This window comes from Plutella xylostella, chromosome 8 (genome assembly GCF_932276165.1).
Source record: "Plutella xylostella chromosome 8, ilPluXylo3.1, whole genome shotgun sequence".
NCBI lineage: Eukaryota > Metazoa > Arthropoda > Insecta > Lepidoptera > Plutellidae > Plutella > Plutella xylostella.
The window spans coordinates 6490502-6511276 of NC_063988.1; the positions used below are offsets into that span (position 1 = coordinate 6490502).

Consider the following 20775-nt stretch of genomic DNA (forward strand, 5'->3'; position numbering starts at 1 on the left):
CTGTCACAACGACAGAATAAAATATCTGTTGGTCCTCAGAATATTAACGACTCGAAATTCCCTAATACAATCAGTTTCAGTTATTCAGTGAGATTGTCCAATGTCCATGCCATATCTGACCACAAGCCTACTGTAGCTAGCTGGTTTTTATGGGTGCAATGGAAATAGAGGTCGATGCATTGTAAATCTGGCTAAGCGTGGTCGTTTTTATTCTGAGATCTGGCTTAACGAACGCATCTGTGAATTCCGTGACTGGTAATTTGACATTTGAATTGACAGTGACACTGACAATAACGTTTGATTGGGTTTGGTTGCTTGTGGTTGGTGTTTTATTTCGGTTTTCGCTGAATTTTGCTGTGTTTGGACTACAAATATAAATTTCTGCGTTCTCAAAAACATTAATTGCATCTTTTGATGCGCAGTAAATTATAGTTTTGGGGTGCTTCTAGGAAAACGAATACTACGATAACGTTTTAAAGTAAATGAATTGATGACCATGTCGATGTCAACAGAGGAAATCGAAAACCGCTATCCAATCCACTGGTTAGTGTGGAATAACCGGCATGAGGAATTAAAGAAGGCTCTGGACTCTAAGAAGGTATTCCCTACTATCTCCATTCTTTCTTAAGTTGTTAGCTACAATGAAATACACAATTTTGTGTACTTTTCGTACGTTCGTTTGTTGACCGGGAATGTAGGATTTTGTGCTATAAGTTAAGTTATAAGAATCTGAACTGTTACATTACCTACAAGGAGACACCTTGACTACAGTTACTAGTTTTTATCAGTTTTAATATACATTTAACAATTTGCCTATTGATTTTGTGCATGTATGTACTTCCTTATCTTTCATACACCACCACTTTGATAAAACCTAGTTGTCTACTAAAAAAGTCAGTATTTTTAGTCGTATTTTCAGATATAAATAAATGTGTTATTTATGTGAATTAAAATTAAAGTTAATAATAATACTGTTTAATCAATGGAAACCTTAGAAGTTTCTCTTTTGTGAAACATTAAAATAATCTTATTACTAAAGAAGCCACTGAAGTGGTATTAGGCCAAGTCAATAGCTTCTTGTCAAATATTTGTACATTGAAACTAGCTAAGGAATTAGGTACAGACAATAACATAGTGGCTGAAAGGTGGCTGGTTATGATGGGATTTGGGAGAGGCTTATGTCCAGCAGTGGACTGCTATAAGCTAATGATGAATAACACAGTAACATAGATATATCAGCTGTCTAATACCCATAATACAGGCTCTGGCTAGTTGGATTGTCATATTATTATGTAATATATTATCTCCAAAAAAAAAAAAACACGCACTCACACCTTGTACTAATGTACTCCCTTGCGGGGTAGGCAGAGGTGCATTGCTGCACCCACTTTTCGCCAGAGTGTTATGTTAGTCCCAATGTAATAGGGGGCGGGCCTATTGCCATTTTACGGGCACATCCAAGACCCGAGAACAAATATCTGTGTTTAAACAAATATCTGCCCCAGCCGGGAATCGAACCCGGGACCATCGGCTCAGTAGTCAGGGTCACTAACCACTACGCCATTCGGTCGTCGGATATGACATATATGATATGATATATAAAATTACCCAGCATCTGCTCCTTGGAAGAGACCTATACCCAATTCAAGACATTAACATGCTAGGAAAAGTAAAATTATGAGAAAATAAGTATCAGAAAGCTGAGAGTGGTGCAAACCATTACTGTATCTCTATCTCATTGTATTAAATGTGCTAATTGCACTACCGGTAGTTTGCATTTCGTAAGTATAGAGTAACCCTCCAGTAACTGGCTTAATAATGTCTAACAGTTATTGTTTGGGCTAGTTCATGTGTCCTTGTAAATAAATACATATACACATGACTACAGACAGTAGTGATAACTAAATTAGTTCAGATATTTTCTTGTCTGTTCAGATGACTCATGTTATGTGCTATTGTTGTTACTTAAAAGGCAAAGCAAATGGTGAGACAATATGCTATACATAACTAGGCTTATAGTACTTGAGTATTTGATATACAGGATGTCGCAAGGTGGTACCACCTGAAGGGGAAGTACCTTTGCAAAAAGTTAACTATTATTCATATTTTCATTCAGAAAACTTTATTCAGAAATGGATTTGAACCTTTCAGTTCATGACAGAAGAGTTAGAATCGAAGGATCCCCGGGGCCGCACTCCTCTGCTGTTGGCGGTCACCCTGGCCCATGTGGAGTGTGTGAAGGCGCTGGTGGAGGCCGGCGCTGATGTCAACTGCGAGAAGGACGGCTGGACAGGTAAGTAATGTGTGAATATAAAGATAAGATAAGATATTCTTTATTTGCACACAAAAATATGGACAACAATACAAAACTTAATCTAACACATAAAGCTAGGTATCCAATCCATTAGCGCTCCTGTGGCGCGCGCCAGAGCATCTCATGCAAGGTAGAATGGGCAGCTCCATGTTCCATCGTACTCGGACAATTAGGTACCTATAACGAATCCGCATAGATAAACAGTATATCGCGAATCGCCTTAAATATGGCACTTTATTAGTGGAATGCACATTAAACGAGTTTATCAACGTAGATAACGAACCCGTGTAGTGGCTGGAGCGCATACCAGGGCATTTATAATGATACCTGTATATTAACTAGGTACATAAGTACCTACATGAAGTATGTAACTAATCTTTGTGGGCGTTTCTCACTAGTTTCCAATAATACCTACTTTATGACGCGATTGCGTGTAAAGAAAACTGTAAGCTTAGTGGTTAGCCTTTGGCAGTAATCTGCTAGTTTTAGGTCACGGCTGAAGGCCATTGTAGTCTGAATCACTCACAAACCCGTGTAGTGAGCTAGTCTAATTATAGTGTTCCTGAAAATAAGGTACTTAGCCTTGAATTAGGTTGGTTCATTTCTCAATACATAATAAAAATAGAAAACTTTTCTTAGTCCAAATTGAATAGATTAAGGTAACAAATACATACATAGCTATATATACAACCGCTTTTTCTTCTTAGTTAGACAACGGGTTAGCTATAATGCCTATGAATTAATCGATACCCTATCACTATCATGATCCCTCTAGATTAGCCTAATCCCAGCGGCGGTGGGTATACTCAAAGCTACGATAAAGCATACCATACACCATGTACAATTCATTCAAATAAGTTTATTTCGCTTTGAATAGTTGATGATGGTATTATAGGTAAATAGACTGACATAAGAACTAAGTTTTGAAACTTGGCTTACAAATATGTTGACGGGCAGCGCTCCACTGGGTCAGCGTGACTTTAAAACCAGCCTTAGGTACATTCAGCATCTCCTCACTCTAATTCTAATACCTACCTCTAACCTTAACCTCATTACCTCCCACAGCGGTGCAAGAAGCGACGGCGACCGGTGACGCGGAGTTACTCTCACTAGTGCTGGGGCGCCGCGACTTCCAGCGACATGTGCTGCGCTCGGGCGGCGTGCCCGAGCTGCTGCAGCGCCTGAGTCTGGCGCCCGACTTCTATGTGGAGATGAAGTGGGAGTTCACTAGCTGGGGTGAGTCTAGTGATGGGACACGTCCTGCGGTCGGGCGGCGTGCCCGAGCTGCTGCAGCGCCTGAGTCTGGCGCCCGACTTCTATGTGGAGATGAAGTGGGAGTTCACTAGCTGGGGTGAGTCTAGTGATGGGACACGTCCTGCGGTCGGGCGGCGTGCCCGAGCTGCTGCAGCGCCTGAGTCTAGCGCCCGACTTCTATGTGGAGATGAAGTGGGAGTTCACTAGCTGGGGTGAGTCTAGTGATGGGACACGTCCTGCGGTCGGGCGGCGTGCCCGAGCTGCTGCAGCGCCTGAGTCTAGCGCCCGACTTCTATGTGGAGATGAAGTGGGAGTTCACTAGTTGGGGTGAGTGGGTGGGAGCTGGGAGCAGCTTTGAGTTTTATAAGAAGCATATAAGGGCTGGATTAGGGAAACGCTTCGAATCGAATGTCATCAAGTGGCTTTCGTTTTTATACCTATTACACATTACAACCAGGACACGACCAACCGTCCCGTCAGCTGAACTCGTATCTTGTTTACTCGTTCATTACAGCCCTAACACTTTTTAGAGTACCCTTCAAAAATGCTATAGTAGTAACTGATAACTTATCTTCCTAAAACCTTTTTACTGTAGCTATATCCATCAGAGTACTTTTAACCTATTTCGTTTTTTAAGCTAAGTGTACTCCTTTTAACTCATCAGCTATCAAATATGCTGAAAATGTATACCTAAACTTTACACAGCACTGCTTTGCGGTGCTGACGGCTATGTGATGTGATGTATAATACACGTAAATAGAGTTTACAAATATCGACATCGCCCTTCCGTCTCGTCGGCCGCGCGCGAAAGTTAACAGCAGCAAGATGAAATTTAACCTCCCATTGGTGTACTTATCACTATAACCTCCACTCCTTCCCTATAACAGTGCCGCTTGTGTCCCGCATGTGTCCGTCGACTCGTAGGTTCAAGGTGTAAAAGCGCGCCGCGATCTATGAAATACTTTTTGTATGAGTTCGGTATTTATTGAGTTGGCTTTCCCACTATTTGACTTCACGCATCGTCTGCTGCCAAATCGCACCTTTACCTCCCATTTTTGTACCACTAACCATTAAATCTTCCCTATTCCAGTGCCGCTCGTCTCCCGCATGTGTCCGTTCGACACGTACAAGGTGTACAAGCGCGGCGCCAACGTGCGCGTCGACACCACGCTCGTCGGCTTCGAGAACAATCGCTGGCAGCGAGGAGATAGGACTTATATCTTTACTGGACAAGGTATGTTGTTTGATGGATTATTCACCGCTTCATATGTATGTTTGTTGCGACGGATTATTCACCGCCAAGCACTTCATGTCTACGTAAAAAAGAGGACTGTAAAGGATTGTGTGATTATGTCCAAAAAAGAGTGCCGGGCCGCATCGTAAAAGTAGCTTTAATATAAATAGATGTAAAATAAACTATCACACACTGTGCTGGTGCGTGACGGCCTGAATTGTCATGTAAAATTTAAGTACAATACCTACATACGAGGTTGCGCTGCGGCTTGATAATCATTTTTTTCTATAAAATTACAGAACAACTTCTTCAACAAAGTTAAAGAAACTAGACTAAAGACTACAACCATAATTATTGCATCTGCTCTTTGGTTTATATTTGGTCCAGTGACCACCAACCTTGCGTCTCCTGTTGAACTATTTATACCTACCAAGTAACGTACCTACTTCTCTGACGAGAAGAGGTATCTCGTGCAAATTCCAAGTCATAAAACTCCACAGATTTTACTGACGATGCTCACGTTTCTTCACAGGCAACGCAGCCAGTCTGATCGAGCTGGACCACGAGCGCAACACAGTGTGGTGTTCCCACCTCGACGCGGCGGCCGAGGCGGCCTGGCCCGCGCCCTCCGCGCACAGCGTGCAACAGCGACTGGCGCAGCCCATCGCCATTAATTATCTGGACACGGACAAGATCAGCTTCGAGAGGTGAGTATTTGATGCAACATGCCGTAATGTCTTGAAGATCCAAACCAGTTTTCTTATCCTCTCATTTACGTATTCTATGTGCATATGCCACGATAGTCATTGATCAATGATTACCCCTAGATATTTTGTGTAAGCTACTCTTTCAATAATTTCGCAGTTACAATTGGTTTTGCACACAATTGCAGTATCATCTGCATACGAAAAAATATGTCCATTATTTATTTTCAAATTTGTCAGATATATTCTATTCTATTCTATTCTCTATGGGGGTGTAAGTACCTGCACCTGGCTCTCTCGAGTGGAACCTTTGTGCATATCCCCAAGGTCTAAACTGCCTTCCTAAGCTTGGACCATTTCCCACCACGCTGGTCCACTGCGGGTTGGTGGGTTCACATATCTAGATGTGCTAAATCTAGATATGCAGGTTTCCTCACGATGTGTTTCCTTCACCGTAAGAGCGATGGTATACATTGTACTTAAGTTAAAAGAACTCATTGGTACATGTCAGCGCCGGGATCGAACCCGCATCTCTTGCGTGAGAAGCGGGCGCTTACCCGACTGAGCTACCACCGCTCTTTTGTCAGATCATTTATGTATATTAAAAATAAAGTGGGGCCCAACACACTTCCCTGGGGAACGCCAAATGTTATGGACGCGTCCCTGCATGTAACATGTAGCGCGCACAGCGTGCAACAGCGACTGGCGCAGCCCATCGCCATCAACTACTTGGACACGGACAAGATCAGCTTCGAGAGGTAATGGAGTTAGGGCGTCCCACAGGGAGCGATGTATGCGAAGCGTATAAGGCTGAGGTTCCATGATAAGAACGTCACACGCGACATACGAGACGCTGCGCGTATGTGCTCGGGGTTCTACTCCAAAACATAGCGCGGCCATATTTCCTACGTCACATGCACTAACCGCGCTCGAATTATGAATACTGCGCTATGTCATCATTACGAGTATCGTTATCATAATGCCTTATAATAATATAAAACGTCGTCATACTATACAGTATACAATTTCAATTTCAATGTTAATAATACACACTATAAACTCACTATAATTTCCAATATTTAACATTCCAGAAACAAATGCGGCATCTGGGGCTGGCGGCAAGACAAGACCGAGCTAGTAAACGGGTTCAGCTGCGTGGTGTGGGGCGCGCACAACGTGGAGCTGGTGTCGGCGACCAGACGGGAGCACCTGGCGTCCCCCGCGTCCCCCGCGCCCCCCGCGGCCCCCGCCCCCGGCCCCCGCGCGCCCCTGCAGCCGCTGCTCGCGCTTACTAACTCCGAGGTGAGAGTGTAGAGAGCACAAGGCGAGCCCCGGCCCCGCCCCCGCGCCCCCCGCCCCCGGCCCCCGAGCGCCCCTGCAGCCGCTGTTAGCGCTTACTAACTCCGAGGTAGGGCAATTTTTGATCAGCCAAGTGATTTCGTACTAAACTGGCAAACTGTTAGTTATGTCAGGACTCGGGAAAAACAAAACTAAGGCCGAGTGAAGCGAGCGATTCAAAACCAGAAGAGACGAGGAGGACGAATTAAAAACAAAAGTTTGAATGTATATCATGTATCTGAGTTGTTAATTTGTTGTATTAACGATATAATATTGTTAATCCAAGGTTGTAGGTGAATAATGTATTTACGTTGCAAGACCGATTGGTCCGCGGTCGAATCCCCGTCCATGAATCAGTTACATCCACTTTTGTTTAACACGCACAAGACACACGCAGTAGTTGTTAACGTCTACAGCAGCCGTTGTTTCGTTCTTTTTCTAAATTACCGCCTCTTTCCAGCCAGAAGAAGTGGAGTGTCCTGCCCCTGCGCCCGCGCCGTCGCGGCCGTTGACAGCCGAAGAATACTTCTCGGAACAGCCGCCAGAGGGCGACATCGGGCGGCCGAGGCATTTAGCCACCAAAGTACAGAAGTTCAAGGCTACGCTGTGGCTTTGTGAGGATTATCCGTTGCAGGTTTGTGTTTTTTAGATAAAAAACTAGATGAAAATCGGTTCAGCCGTTCGGGTGCTACGATACCAAAGACAGATAAACGTACACACAGACACGTTAAACTTATAACGCCCCTGTTTTACATCGCTGCTAATAAGCTAGCGAGACAGATATAGCCTTGACATTAGCACCGTGCTACGTTTGTAAAAGCCATGGAAATAATTTGAATATGAATAGCAATTGTTCGGAACTTGCATGTGTTTTTAAGGTTATTGTAATTAATATTGTTGTTTTTTTTCAGCTTCAAGAGCAAATAATGCCCATCCTCGATCTAATGGCTTCCATGTCGTCTCCGCACTTCGCCAAGTTAAAAGACTTTATACAAATGCAGCTGCCAGCTGGCTTTCCAGTTAAAATAGGTATGTTCAAAATTATACATACAGTTCTCCCATATTAATAATGCGCACGCAAATCTTCGCAAACTGTCGTATTCCCGGAAACACCCGAATCATTGAATCGTTGAGCCTTAAACAAAGCACTTGCATTTCGATTCTTGTTCGAAAGAAATAGTAGTCAATATCATGTGACACATAATCGAAAACAATTTGGGCGGTCGGTGGCTGTCACCGATCAGTCAAAGGTCTCAAGGTCAAGATCAATATTACTTTTGTGGAATTATAAAGAGCTGCAAATTACACATCGTTCTTGTTATTTTTTCAAATGTGAATTTAATTTCAACTTTAATTATTTTTGACGACGCCATATTATGAGGCACATTTAAGAATAAAATATACGTCACATTGATAGACTTCACTTTGCCAATAAAGCCACACCCAAAAGACTAAGTTTGTAATTGTAATATTATTGTGAATGATCAGCGCTGAAAATACTTTTGAACTGAGATTTTAATTGAAACATTTTTATTAATGTGAAATAATCAGTGCTGTAAATACTTTTGAACTGATATTTAAAAATTTTAATGTAAACCTGTGTTTGAAATCCATTTCTCCTTATAATATAAACCTTGTGTTATTCAAACCTTCTTTCATCCATCTTTACATCAGCTTCAGTAAGACACTTGAAAAGTACCTACTGTAACATTTTCGAAGTAAATTTTAATATTATGGAATATTATGAATTATCGAATCAAATTTCGTTACTGATAAATCAATTATCTCTTTTAGCACCAATTACATAATTCTACTAAAATTTCATGAAGAAAATGCACTTAACCACTCTAAATACATAATAGTTTTCTAACGCTCGGGAATACGACCGTTGCCGAACAATGACGAAGATTTCTATGTGCATTATCAATTTTGGGGAACTGTACATAGTTATAAAAGATTGAAAATATATAATCCATTTATTTTCCGTATTTAAAAGCTTATCTGTTGATTATTCAGAGCCCATGATACTTTTATACCCCAGTAAAAATCTGCTAAGAGTATCCATAAAGCTGATTTCTTTAAGACAAACAAACGGTAGCCATAGATTTTAATGACAACATTTTTAACTTCCAGAAATCCCACTATTCCACGTTCTGAACGCACGCATCACGTTCGGAAACATCTTCGGAACGGAAACTCCGGTGCCGCACGTACAAAGCATTGAAGAGGGAGACAGGATATCGGCCGTCATAGACGACGCTTGCTTCGCGATACCACCCGGGTGAGTTTATTCATAATATTGCGTACATAAAAGTAACAAAAAAACTGAGGATCTGTCTTAATAGACATTAAGGTAGGTCTCTGGTTCAGGTCCGGCTCGAAGGAATAGAACGTACGGTACGGACCTTACAGTAGATAAACGATAGGAGTTTTGTAACTGTAAATGGATTTATTGATAATCAATGCCTTATGATAATTATTAGGATGAGTAACCGACGTGATTGCTGAAAGTGTAATGTAGCAGCTCAGCTGGAGCTGGTCTGGATCACCGGGGAGCGACCCCTGGGTGAATCGACCTGCCTGGCCTCCCCCGAGAGTAGGGGTTGGGTGCTATATTGTAATATGATACTTACCCTTATGACTATGTTACTAGTGCTTAGGGCTGGTACCTACCTAATAACTCTCAATTAATATATACCGGGAAGCGGTCTTGGGCTAGCTCAACTTGATGCCGGGCCTCTGAAGGAGTGCGGTCCTAGCTATCCTGATCTTGATCCTGAGGCCCCTGGAGGGAAATAACCTCGGTAGGTATACGGGGTGAGAATTAATAATACCGATTAAACATGACATTTTATAATTTATTATATAACTAAATGAATGACTATTATTGTATGACTATTTAATTATTATATTGCTATTATTGTGTTATCTCAGTTTGAACTTAATTTATATAAATTTGACGGTTTGGTAACGGCCCGTTACAAAAGTATACTAATGAATACGTGAAAAGTTATTGGTTTGTTGTAAAATGATCCGCTGATGCGGCGATGTACGAGTTGCGGCTCGTACAAGATTTTTTTTAATAAAAAATAGCGATCGAGCGGCATACCGCACACCAATTGTGTTCCGGAATTTTGACTCATTCCACTTGCGCCCCACCATACACCCCCAAGAAGACCGAAATAGTGTCTTCAAGGTAGATGTGGTTCCTCAAATACTTTAAGTAGAGGAAACATGACTGTAACTTGCAAAGAAAAATACTCACATTCCGATACCTAAGAAAACTTTTTTTTTCAGTTACAAAGACGCGACGGCCCTGGATGATAGACACTGCGGGTTGGACGATGAAGAGGGTCTACTGCAGTACGCGATACAACAGAGCTTGATGGAGAGCGGCACACAGGATGACCAGGTAAAAATAACCTTAGAATTTACGGGTGTTTTAGGTATTGGAAATAAAAGTGTCTTAAGCTACTTCGGCTTTTCACTGTATGATGTCTACGTTTCATTAGTCATTCAGCCGTTTATTGAGCTAATTTTTAATTATCGTCGCTTGCTTTAAATTTACAAGGTGGAATTTTATCAGTGTAATTACCGTAGTCAGGTCATTGTATCACACTTTACACACTTAACTGAAACTTTTCTGTTCCATAATGAAACTTACTCAGTGTATCAGACACCAGTTAACCAGCCAAAGTCAGTACCTATATTATTTATTTATTGCACAAATATTACAAAATGAAAATACGTACCTACAGCATTTTCTGCCAGTTACCCTGGGTGTGTATATCTTATGTATATTGATAAAATAACAACTTGTAGTTTATATAATGTTACCGTTCTTGGGTTGATCTATAAAAGTACTACAACCACATACTATTCCCAGGTGGACGTATGGGAGGCGCTACGCGGCGCGCGGCCCGTCACCCCCTCGCCCCGCTCCGCCTCGCCCAACCTCCTCAACTCGGAGGAGAGACAGCTGCAGAGGTAATGCACCCGTCTCGCTCGCTCGCACTTTTGGCATACACTTGTGTGTGAAGCTAGAGTTTGTGTTGTAGGTGTGTGACTGTGAGGTTGCTGTGTTGGACAGATATTTTCGAGTTGTAAAGGATATATTTGGTTTTTGCTGCACTAGGTTTTGGTCATCATCATTTTATCAATACTGGTATACCTATACAATATACAAGGGCTTTAACAATTCATAAACCGTATTTTTAGTATAGAGGAGGTTCACACATTATTTTGAAACACACGAGTTTCGACTCTTTGTGCCAGTAGAAATTCTAATATCGCAACGTCATTTGTAAACCTTTTTTGAACGAGACAAAGAGCTCTATGAATAAAGGAGTTAGTATTTTTCTCTACTACTAGGTTTAATATATGTAAAAAGTGCCCTGGAATACACAAGCAACACAAAACAGCACCTAGATTAGCCAAACCGTAGCATACACGGCTAGTTTTTCTTCGCAGAGCAATCGAGGCGTCTCTCGCTTCGCTATCAGTCGGGCCGCAGCAAGCCGCGCCCGCACCGCCACCAATCGAAGACGACTTGCAAGCGGCGCTGGCACTATCCGCCCAAGAACATTCTAGACTCGAGAGCGAACTCATGGAGGAACAGAGAGCCTTGGACGAGGCCATCCGGTTGTCTCTGCTCGATAAGTAGCTGGTAAGTGAGGTCAAAACATAGACCATGAACGTTACACGGTAATAAACCTGTAGGTTAAATAACCAATTGGTCGGTGGACATTGGAACATTTTTTTATAGTGTTATTGCACATACATCGAAGCAACCTATACTGTATTCATTCTTATTTGGCGAAAAAGGTAAACAATCTTTGTGTGTCTTTTTAATAAAATACTATTAAACAAATAAACTACGGCCAAAATAAATGGTTTAATTACGAAATCCCCCCCCGCTGCGCGCCATAGCGGTAACACGTATTCTTATAACGCTCCGGTTAAAAAAAGTATTGTGGTGTCTAAAGTGCTTAAAATACATAAAAGTTATTATTACTAGTTGTGATTACTTCTAATGGTCACAGTGATGTATATAAATCCCACTTTAAAAGCTTAAATAAGGTATCAGTTATAAAATAATTTTATTTATTTATTATTTTATTTTATCGTATTCGGAAAACTTACAGCTATCTTAAACTAGTTTACATTTATATGATGCATCTAAGAGCCATTTAATAGTTTTCGCATATGGTAGTAAATTATTACAAAAAGAAAAAACAGTTATGGTAAGTCTAATTTACACATTTCGTAAAACTACGCAATTAGCAATGACTAGAATTAAATTACGCTAACAGTGAGAATAAGAACTTATATTGTTATTTTAATAAAGAATACTAAAGCTAATCGTTTGTCTGGGAACCAAAGTACTCCGATGCCAAATTTCTTTTCAACGATAATAAACTACAGTTAAAAAAGTCAATCTCATTTGCCATAGCATTGAACTGTCTACTCACCCGTACAAAGAAACTATTTTGCCTATAGTTAGTGTTAGCTTTAGGTACGTGTAGTTGAAAACCAGTTCGACTTGATCTTGTAGGTACCTTCATCTTAACACACTCAAGCAATTCAGGAGAATCGATATTACCATTGATGATCTTATGTAGGTAAGACAGGTCAGCTATCCGCCGCCGTAGTTGTAAAGGTAGCAAATGATGTCTTTTACAGCGAAGGTCATAACTTATGTCATAAATACCCGTTTTAAACTGTATGTATCTTAAAAATTTACGCTGGATAGATTCAATTCGATTTATGTAATAGTCATAACGTGGGTTCCATACTTCAGAAGCATATTCTAGGATACTTCGTACAAGAGAACAATACAATATCTTAATTGGTTTAATATTTTTGAATTTAGCACAGGATCGTATTATAAATCCTAGGCTTCTTGATGCTTTTTTAATGATATTATCTATATGCCTATCATAGAGAAGTTTGGAATCCTGAACTAGGCCTAAATCTCTGATGTAGTTCACAGAGCTAACTGATTGATTTTTAAGTTTATAAGAAAAAATTATATTGGAATGTTTTCGTGAGAAAGTGATATAGAAGCATTTTGATACATTTAGATCCAGTCTATTTACTTCACAATACTTGCTAAAAGAGTCAAGATCCCTCTGTAGTGATACACAATCTTGGTCAGAGTGGATTTTACTGTAAATTTTCATATCATCGGCAAATAATATGAATTTAGATGAGGCAAAACAAGAATTGATATCATTTATAAAGATAATAAATAACAGAGGACCTAATAACGATCCCTGCGGAACTCCCGAAGGAACAAACTGCCATCCCGATGTAAATCCATTTATTGTTACCGCCTGAGATCGATTATTGATGTATGAGGTGAACCATCTGAATAAATTACCATGGATACCAGCGCTTTGAAGTTTTTTCAAAAGAATAACATGGTCAATGCGATCAAATGCTTTGGAATAATCTGTAAAAACTACATCTACTTGATCACCTTCATCCATAGTCGATGTGATATAGTCATTAGATATAACTAGGTTAGATATAGTTGAACGTTTTTGCAAGAAACCATAATATCGTGGGTAATCAAATCAGTGCTCAGTGACAAAATTACAAACCAGTCAATCAACAATCCACACCGACGTTCTAATACGTCATTGCGTCTAAAGTACGATTACCTATTTCGCTTCCAAAGCCAAGAAGTCGAATAGCTCGGTCGGAAAGAGACCGCTTCACTAAGCATTGAACACGAGTTCGATTCCCCTGGCAGCAACACAATCTTTTTTAATTTATTTGACCTATCAAATCCATAAAATGAGTAAATTGAAGCGAACGCCTCCACACTCTCCGCTTACCCTACAGCATGCGGGCTCAGAACCAAACTTGAATAAATGCACTACGCCTGACCCAATTGAGAAAAATATGTTGAATATTATCTGTCGTAACAAACGTAAACACGACGACGACCAAACATCTTTACTAACAGAAATGAAAAACATGTTCACTCAATGGCAAAAAATACAAGATAAAAAATTTGAGTCTCTGTTGTCTACGGTAAAGGATATCAAAGAACAAAATGTCTCAATTCAGGCATCTGTGGAATTCATTTCTAAGCAGTATGATGACCTATTGGAAAGAATGAATCATCTGGAACTTGAACGGAAGGCAAACATGTCACACATTCAATCACTTGAAGATAAAATTGATTATCTAGAGCGCACCCTTCGCTCATCTAGTATCGAAATTCGAAACGCTTCTCTGGATAAACAAGAATCAAAAATCGATCTGATAAACACAGTACGGAAAATCGGTGAAACTATAAATGTTCCTATACAGCCGTCAGACCTGCGAGATGTCTTCAAAATGAGTACCAAATCTGATTCGAAACCTATAATTGCTGAGTTTACGAGCGTGCTGACGAAGGAGAAATTTCTCCAGTCATATAAGTCATTCAACAAAGAACGCAAAGATAAGTTAAATACTTCATGTGTCCACCCAGCCATGCCGCCGAAACCCGTTTTCATATCTGAAAGTCTCACACCAAAATTGAAAAAACTACACTTTCTGGCACGTGACTACGCAAAAACGAATGCTTACGACTACTGTTGGATCAATAATGGCAAAATATTTCTTCGCAAGAAAGAGGGCACTCCTTACATTCGTATCACTACGGAGCAAGATTTGTCCAAATTGAAATCTGCAAATAACTGACTAGTTTCTAGCAATTACTTAATTATCTTAACCTTTTTAAAAATGCATGCACTATGTATAGTTAAAACCATAACACTTAAACCTTTTATTTTATGTACAATTTTGATTAAACTTCAACATTTATATTTAAATATTATCACACAAATCACACAATCACGGACAAAAATAAACTGCTTATCTCAATCAACACCTAAACAGTTAGTTTTTTACCAGCTTTTTGCTTTTCTTGTACCAATTAATCATTGTGACATTCCACACAAAAGGTCTTGTGTTTGTTTCACCGTTATAAATGGATGATATAATTTCAACAATAACTAATAATATAGATGAGATTACCGTCTCGAACTCATACATTTGTGTTCCTGAGGACTGCTGCAAAGTTCTAAAAGAGCACTCAAACAAGTTTCAGATTTTAACACAAAATATTCGTAGTATATCTTGTAATATCGATAGTTTTCTTTCCACATTGCACATAATGAATGTTAACCCCGATATTATTGTTTTAACGGAGTGTTGGCTAAATTCTCCTACCAATACTTGTATTCCTCAAGTTGACAATTACTTACAGTTATCTTCTAAGAATAACAAAAATCAAAATGATGGCATAGTTATATACATTAAAGCAGGTTTAAACTTTAGTTACTACGAGCCGGAATTTCTTGAAGGAAACTGTTTAGTTACTACTATTGATAATAGTTTTGCATTAGTCTCTATATATAGATCACCATCTTTTTATAACACCGAACTATTTTTAAAATCACTAGACTCTGTGCTTGAAAAATTAAATAAATACAGTAATGTAATTCTAATAGGAGATGTAAACATTGACATAAAACTTAATAACAGTGACAGACACGCACCTAACTACCTGGACCTCACTGCATCTCATGGTCTTCTACCAGCGCACACCTTTCCAACGAGGCTAGAAAACTGCTTAGATCATGTTTTACTCCGAAGCAAGCATCCCTCTTCAACGATTGTTGTCACACACAGTGTAACCGACCATGACTCTGCTCTTATCTCCTTTAATCTGAACAGACAAAAAATTACAGCCAAAACTATTAAAAAAATAAATTACACCGGTATTAGCAGTGACCTAAAAGCAACAGACTTTAAACCAGTTCTGGAGTCAGATGACTGTAACATAGCTTCGGATATTTTAGTTAGAAAGATATCTAATATCGTCGAAAATAACACAACCGTAGTTACTCTTTCACGTAGGAAAACTCCTTTAAAACCCTGGATAACTCCAGGTCTCCTAAAATGTATTAAAACCAGAGACAAAATGCACAAAAAATGTCAAAAAAATATCGAGGATGAAATGGTTAAAATTGTCTATCACAGGTATAGAAACTTCTGCAATGATTTGTTGAAAAAACTGAAACGCCAGCACCAAAAGACGGAATTAGAAAAAGCTTGCTCGACAAATATGAAACAAACTTGGAAGGTTATCAACAACATAACACAATTTAAAAAACAAAAAATTATAGCTCAGGACCTGATATCCACAGTAGATTCACCTAACGAGGCAGTAAATAACATAAATACTTTTTTTGCCGATGTTGGCAGGAAACTTGCAAATAAAATATTAGAAGATAACCTCCACAACCCATATAAGCCAAACATCCTTGATACACCGACAAATCCTATGGTCAACTCATTTGTTATGCTTGATACAGATGTAAGGGAAGTAATGGGACTGATTAATAATCTAAAATGTAATTCATCATCTGGGTGGGACAATATCTCCGGGTTAATTGTCAAGCAGAACAAAGAACTCTTGTCGGGTCTAATAGTTCATATTTGTAATCTATCTTTAAGGTCTGGTAGGTTTCCTGACGCTTTCAAACATTCCATTATCATTCCAATTCATAAATCTGGTGACAAAGCTGATGTTGGTAATTATAGACCCATATCTATCCTCCCAACACTATCAAAAATTTTAGAAAGAATAATCAATAATCGACTTATCAATTATCTAGAATCGGAAAATCTTCTTTCATGTAATCAATACGGCTTTAGGAAGGGCAGATCTACTGCTGACGCTGTATCTGACCTTACAGATCATATAGTCCGAGGTCTTGATGCCGGCGAAAAATGTCTAGCAATCTTCCTCGATCTCGCGAAGGCGTTTGACACGGTGTCTATCCCTCGGCTTCTGTGTAAGTTAGAAAGATTGGGAATTCGGGATCTCCAACTTCAACTTTTTAATGATTACCTTTCTAAGAGGACACAGTCTGCGAAAATTGGAAATTTTACTAGCGAACCACTTCCAGTTACATATGGCGTCCCTCAGGGTAGCATTTTAGGTCCCACTCTTTTCTTAATTTATATAAATGACCTGTGCAACCTTGAGCTACCAAATGGAAAAATCTTTACGTTTGCTGATGACACGGCATTGGTCTTTAGCGGTGAAAGTTGGGAAGAGGTTTACTTTCGTGCACAATCTGGTTTCGATAAGGTATCCACTTGCTTACGTCAAAATCTGCTTAGTTTAAACCCTGATAAAACCAAATATCTACCATTCACTATACTTAAAAGTTCCCAACCTGCGAACCGTCTAAATTATCTCATTACTGCTCATCAATCTGACTGTCACAGGTTTCCTTTAGTCGCATGCAATTTTCCGAAAATTGAAAATGTACCGACAATTAAGTACTTGGGTGTAGTATTGGATAGACACCTTAAATTTCTGCCCCATATTCAACAATTATCGAATCGTATTAGGAAACTGATCGTTGTTTTTAAAAATATTCGACATGTTGCTGACCCTAAATTGATCAGAATGGTTTATTTCGCCTTATGTCAGTCTTTGCTGACATACTGCATCGATACATGGGGAGGAGCAGCCAAGACTCACTTGATTATCTTAGAAAGAGCGCAACGGGCTATACTTAAGGTTAGCCATTTCCTTCCATATAGACACCCAACCACTCTGTTGTACAAAAAGACAAACCTACTGATTGTCCGTCAGCTTTTTGTCCGCCAAGTATGTTTAATACAGCACAAAACTAATCCGAGTTCATTAGGTAGACGTCGTGCAGACAGAGTGTACAACATAGTCAAATTCAACCATTTTTTACACATAGATTCACTTGTTATCTTGGTAGTTTTCTCTATAATAAGTTAAGCAAAATAGCGATGATAAAAAATCTTAATAAAACTAGCTGTAAAAATAAACTAACTGAAATTCTTCAAGATCTTTCTTATGATGATACGGAAGATTTACTTTTGTCCACAAGATAAACTTTCATTTAACTTAATAGTAAATTTGTGTTTAGTAAACTTATAAATTAATAGTAACCTTATTTTTATATAAATTTTGTGATTTGTGTTTAATTTTAAGTAGGTAAATTCTACTTTATTTTTATGTTCTGGCTGTTTAGTTATACTTACAATACTGTTGCACCTACTCTATTAGTTCCAATTAACAGTAACGGAGTAAATACCATATCTGTGTACCTAGTTTAATTTGCGGGATGGCACTGTTGCCTATAATACAGGTTTTACCTAGCTTAGGCATCAGTAACCAAACCAGAATTTTATGTTTTCTTTTGTTCAGTAAACAAACTGTTAATTACTTTTACTGTTTACATGATGTAAAATTCTTTGTTGTACTTAAATTTTTTTATGGCCAATAAATAAATTTATTAAATCAATCATTTTTGCTTGTAAGTATTTCATTTGTCATTATGTTTTATTTTATAACTTAGTTATAGATTAATTCAAATAAAAAGACACTCCAAGATTGCTCAGAATCTACGACAAGTAAGAAAAAATACATTATACATGGAATTTATGGCAATAAACAAGCACCTATACTGTATTCATTCTTATTTGGCGAAAAAGGTAAACAATCTTTGTGTGTCTTTTTAAATAAAATACTATTAAACAAATAAACTACGGCCAAAATAAATGGTTTAAAATAAATTTCTTTTCTTTATTAATTTTTTGTCGCGTTGTGTACCCTAAAAGCACCCTTAGCAGCAACGAATTAAGCAAGAAAACAATGTTATAATGAGCATTCTTTTCTTATGAGTAAGTTTTGGCTCAAGTTTAAAAAATGATAATATAATATACGCGTCATTGAATCATAACATATTTTATTACAGATCGCCTCTGCACTTACCCAGCGTCCAATTGAAGACTTTAATGCCTAAACGTATGTTTTATAAATAGTAGGTAAAATTCTACACATTAATGATGTAGGCAATATATTTATTTAATCTGCACTCCAGTGTATGCCCGAGAGATTTTATTCGTTTGTTTTACAAGAAGGAATCTTATGTTGAAGGAGACAAGATAGATTGATGTAATTATTTACCATGTAAAATCCCGGTATAATACTATTAAATGTTTTTTTAAAGTTGCATAAAACCAGGATTTCAAAACATAATGTAAAGCTCCGTACATTTACTTTTTTTTATATACTGTATTTGTATTCCTTATTTATTTACAGGTTAGAATATATTTATTATAGTAATTAAAGCTAGATAAGATATCTAGACTAATTCGAAGTTGATATAAATATCTGTCGATGGAAGGCAGTTATGGTGGTAATTTTTTTATAATATTGATACTTACTGGAAAAGCAATAAAATAAATTAATTTAACCTAAGATCTTATATCCTGTGCAATAACCTACATTTTAAGTATTCTGACTATTCATTACTTGACATAATATTTGATTAATTCACTGTAGAGATATTAAAGTATGATCTAAAAAAATTATAACCAACTATTTTTTCCAACCAATCTGGTTCAGAAATGTAAACAAAAGATTTATAAAAAAGTATTACATCTAAATGGTCTCGCTGTAATTAAGTACTTTGTAAATGCAAAATTGTTTATTTAATTGATCTAAGGGACTTAAATTATGATCTCTTACCTGTATTCCTAATACATAGTAGTTTTGTTTATATTTTATATGGGACTAAATATTTATAGTCCTTCTTACTAAATTAGGCAGTACCACTATCATTTTACAATTAGTGTTTTCTGAATCTATCCTAGTTATACTAGTTTGTATGTATGTAATGCATGCATTTTTATTTGTTTAAAGCACTGTTGTCAAATGATAGGGACTACGAATATTTAGCATACTTACCAAAATCACAATATAACATAGTAATTCTTCACACTAATTGCAGTCAGCGTATAGAAATAGCTTAGCGCTGGTTTTTAATCTGTGATTTATTGATACTTTTGATGCAAAAGTCAACTTTATGCTTTAGGTAATAAGGTTACCATGAACCGTGATACGTACGATACGTAGTCTAAGAAACATAACGACGCTAGACAAACAAAAATACCTAAGCGACATATTTTTTTTCATAAAGATTTATATAGCTTGCCCAACGCGGAAATATTTCCAGCAATGCAGGTAATTTATTGTCTAAAAAATTATGTTTAGTTATTTTAGTCTTTCTAGCGTCGATAGTTTCATAAAATGATTAATGGTACCCGTGATTCACCGGAAAACTTTTAATAGCCTTCCGTTTTTAGCCGTCGGGCAAGTGTAACAATTTATTTTAAAATATGGACGATATTCAAATGTCTCCTATACTTATCGATTAGGTACTTTCATAAAGTTGATGTTTGCATCTCAGGTCTAAGAATGAAGGTTACCCGCTAGGTATCCTTAGGGTACGTTCCGATTAGGGCCACATACAACTGTTATATGCAGGGGCACATTTAATCAGTGAAAGACAAGGCTTTTAAAATATAATCCGATAAACGGCATTTTTTTCCAAAACTAAATGTGAAATTGGGAATTGGATCGATCACTGATTAAGTTCTACCCTGAGACGTTGTTTAATTTAATTGGAGAACATTGCTTAATTTGAATGTGTTGTAATGTGAATTTAATCGGAACATACCCTTACGCCTGCCTTGAGCTCGACCAAAAAACAGTAGATGGATTAATTTACCAAGCAATAATGTATTACATTATGAAATATCAAAAAAATATGTACAATCCCAACTAAATCGAGGTTTCATAACTTATCCAATTAGGTAATTGAGTAGCATTTCTATTCAGCAATTGATTATAGTCACATGTCGCCTTAAATTATGTTTTTGGTCGAGCTTTTCTTCTAACTCTAAAGTAGGTTTATTTTATGTTACAAAATAAGGGACATTGTACAAGCATGCATTGATGAAATAAGCGTGTATTTAATGATTATATTTCTGTATATTGATAAAAATATTACCAAAAGTTTTTTTACTGTGTT

At 38.1% G+C, this 20775-nt stretch overlaps 1 protein-coding gene across 1 annotated transcript; it reads left to right on the forward strand.

Annotated features, from left to right (window-relative positions):
* The first annotated feature begins 290 nt into the window (after positions 1-290).
* On the forward strand, positions 291-20764 carry LOC105391128 (ankyrin repeat domain-containing protein 13D). The gene is made up of 14 exons (XM_048622558.1): positions 291-598; positions 2152-2293; positions 3380-3550; positions 3791-3895; positions 4659-4802; positions 5335-5509; positions 6598-6808; positions 7305-7478; positions 7756-7873; positions 8978-9125; positions 10142-10256; positions 10731-10831; positions 11315-11510; positions 18655-20764. Exons 1-13 carry the CDS (start codon positions 491-493, stop codon positions 11505-11507), a joined length of 1905 nt encoding a protein of 634 aa, XP_048478515.1. The 5' UTR covers positions 291-490; the 3' UTR covers positions 11508-11510; positions 18655-20764.
* The last annotated feature ends 11 nt before the right edge of the window (positions 20765-20775 follow it).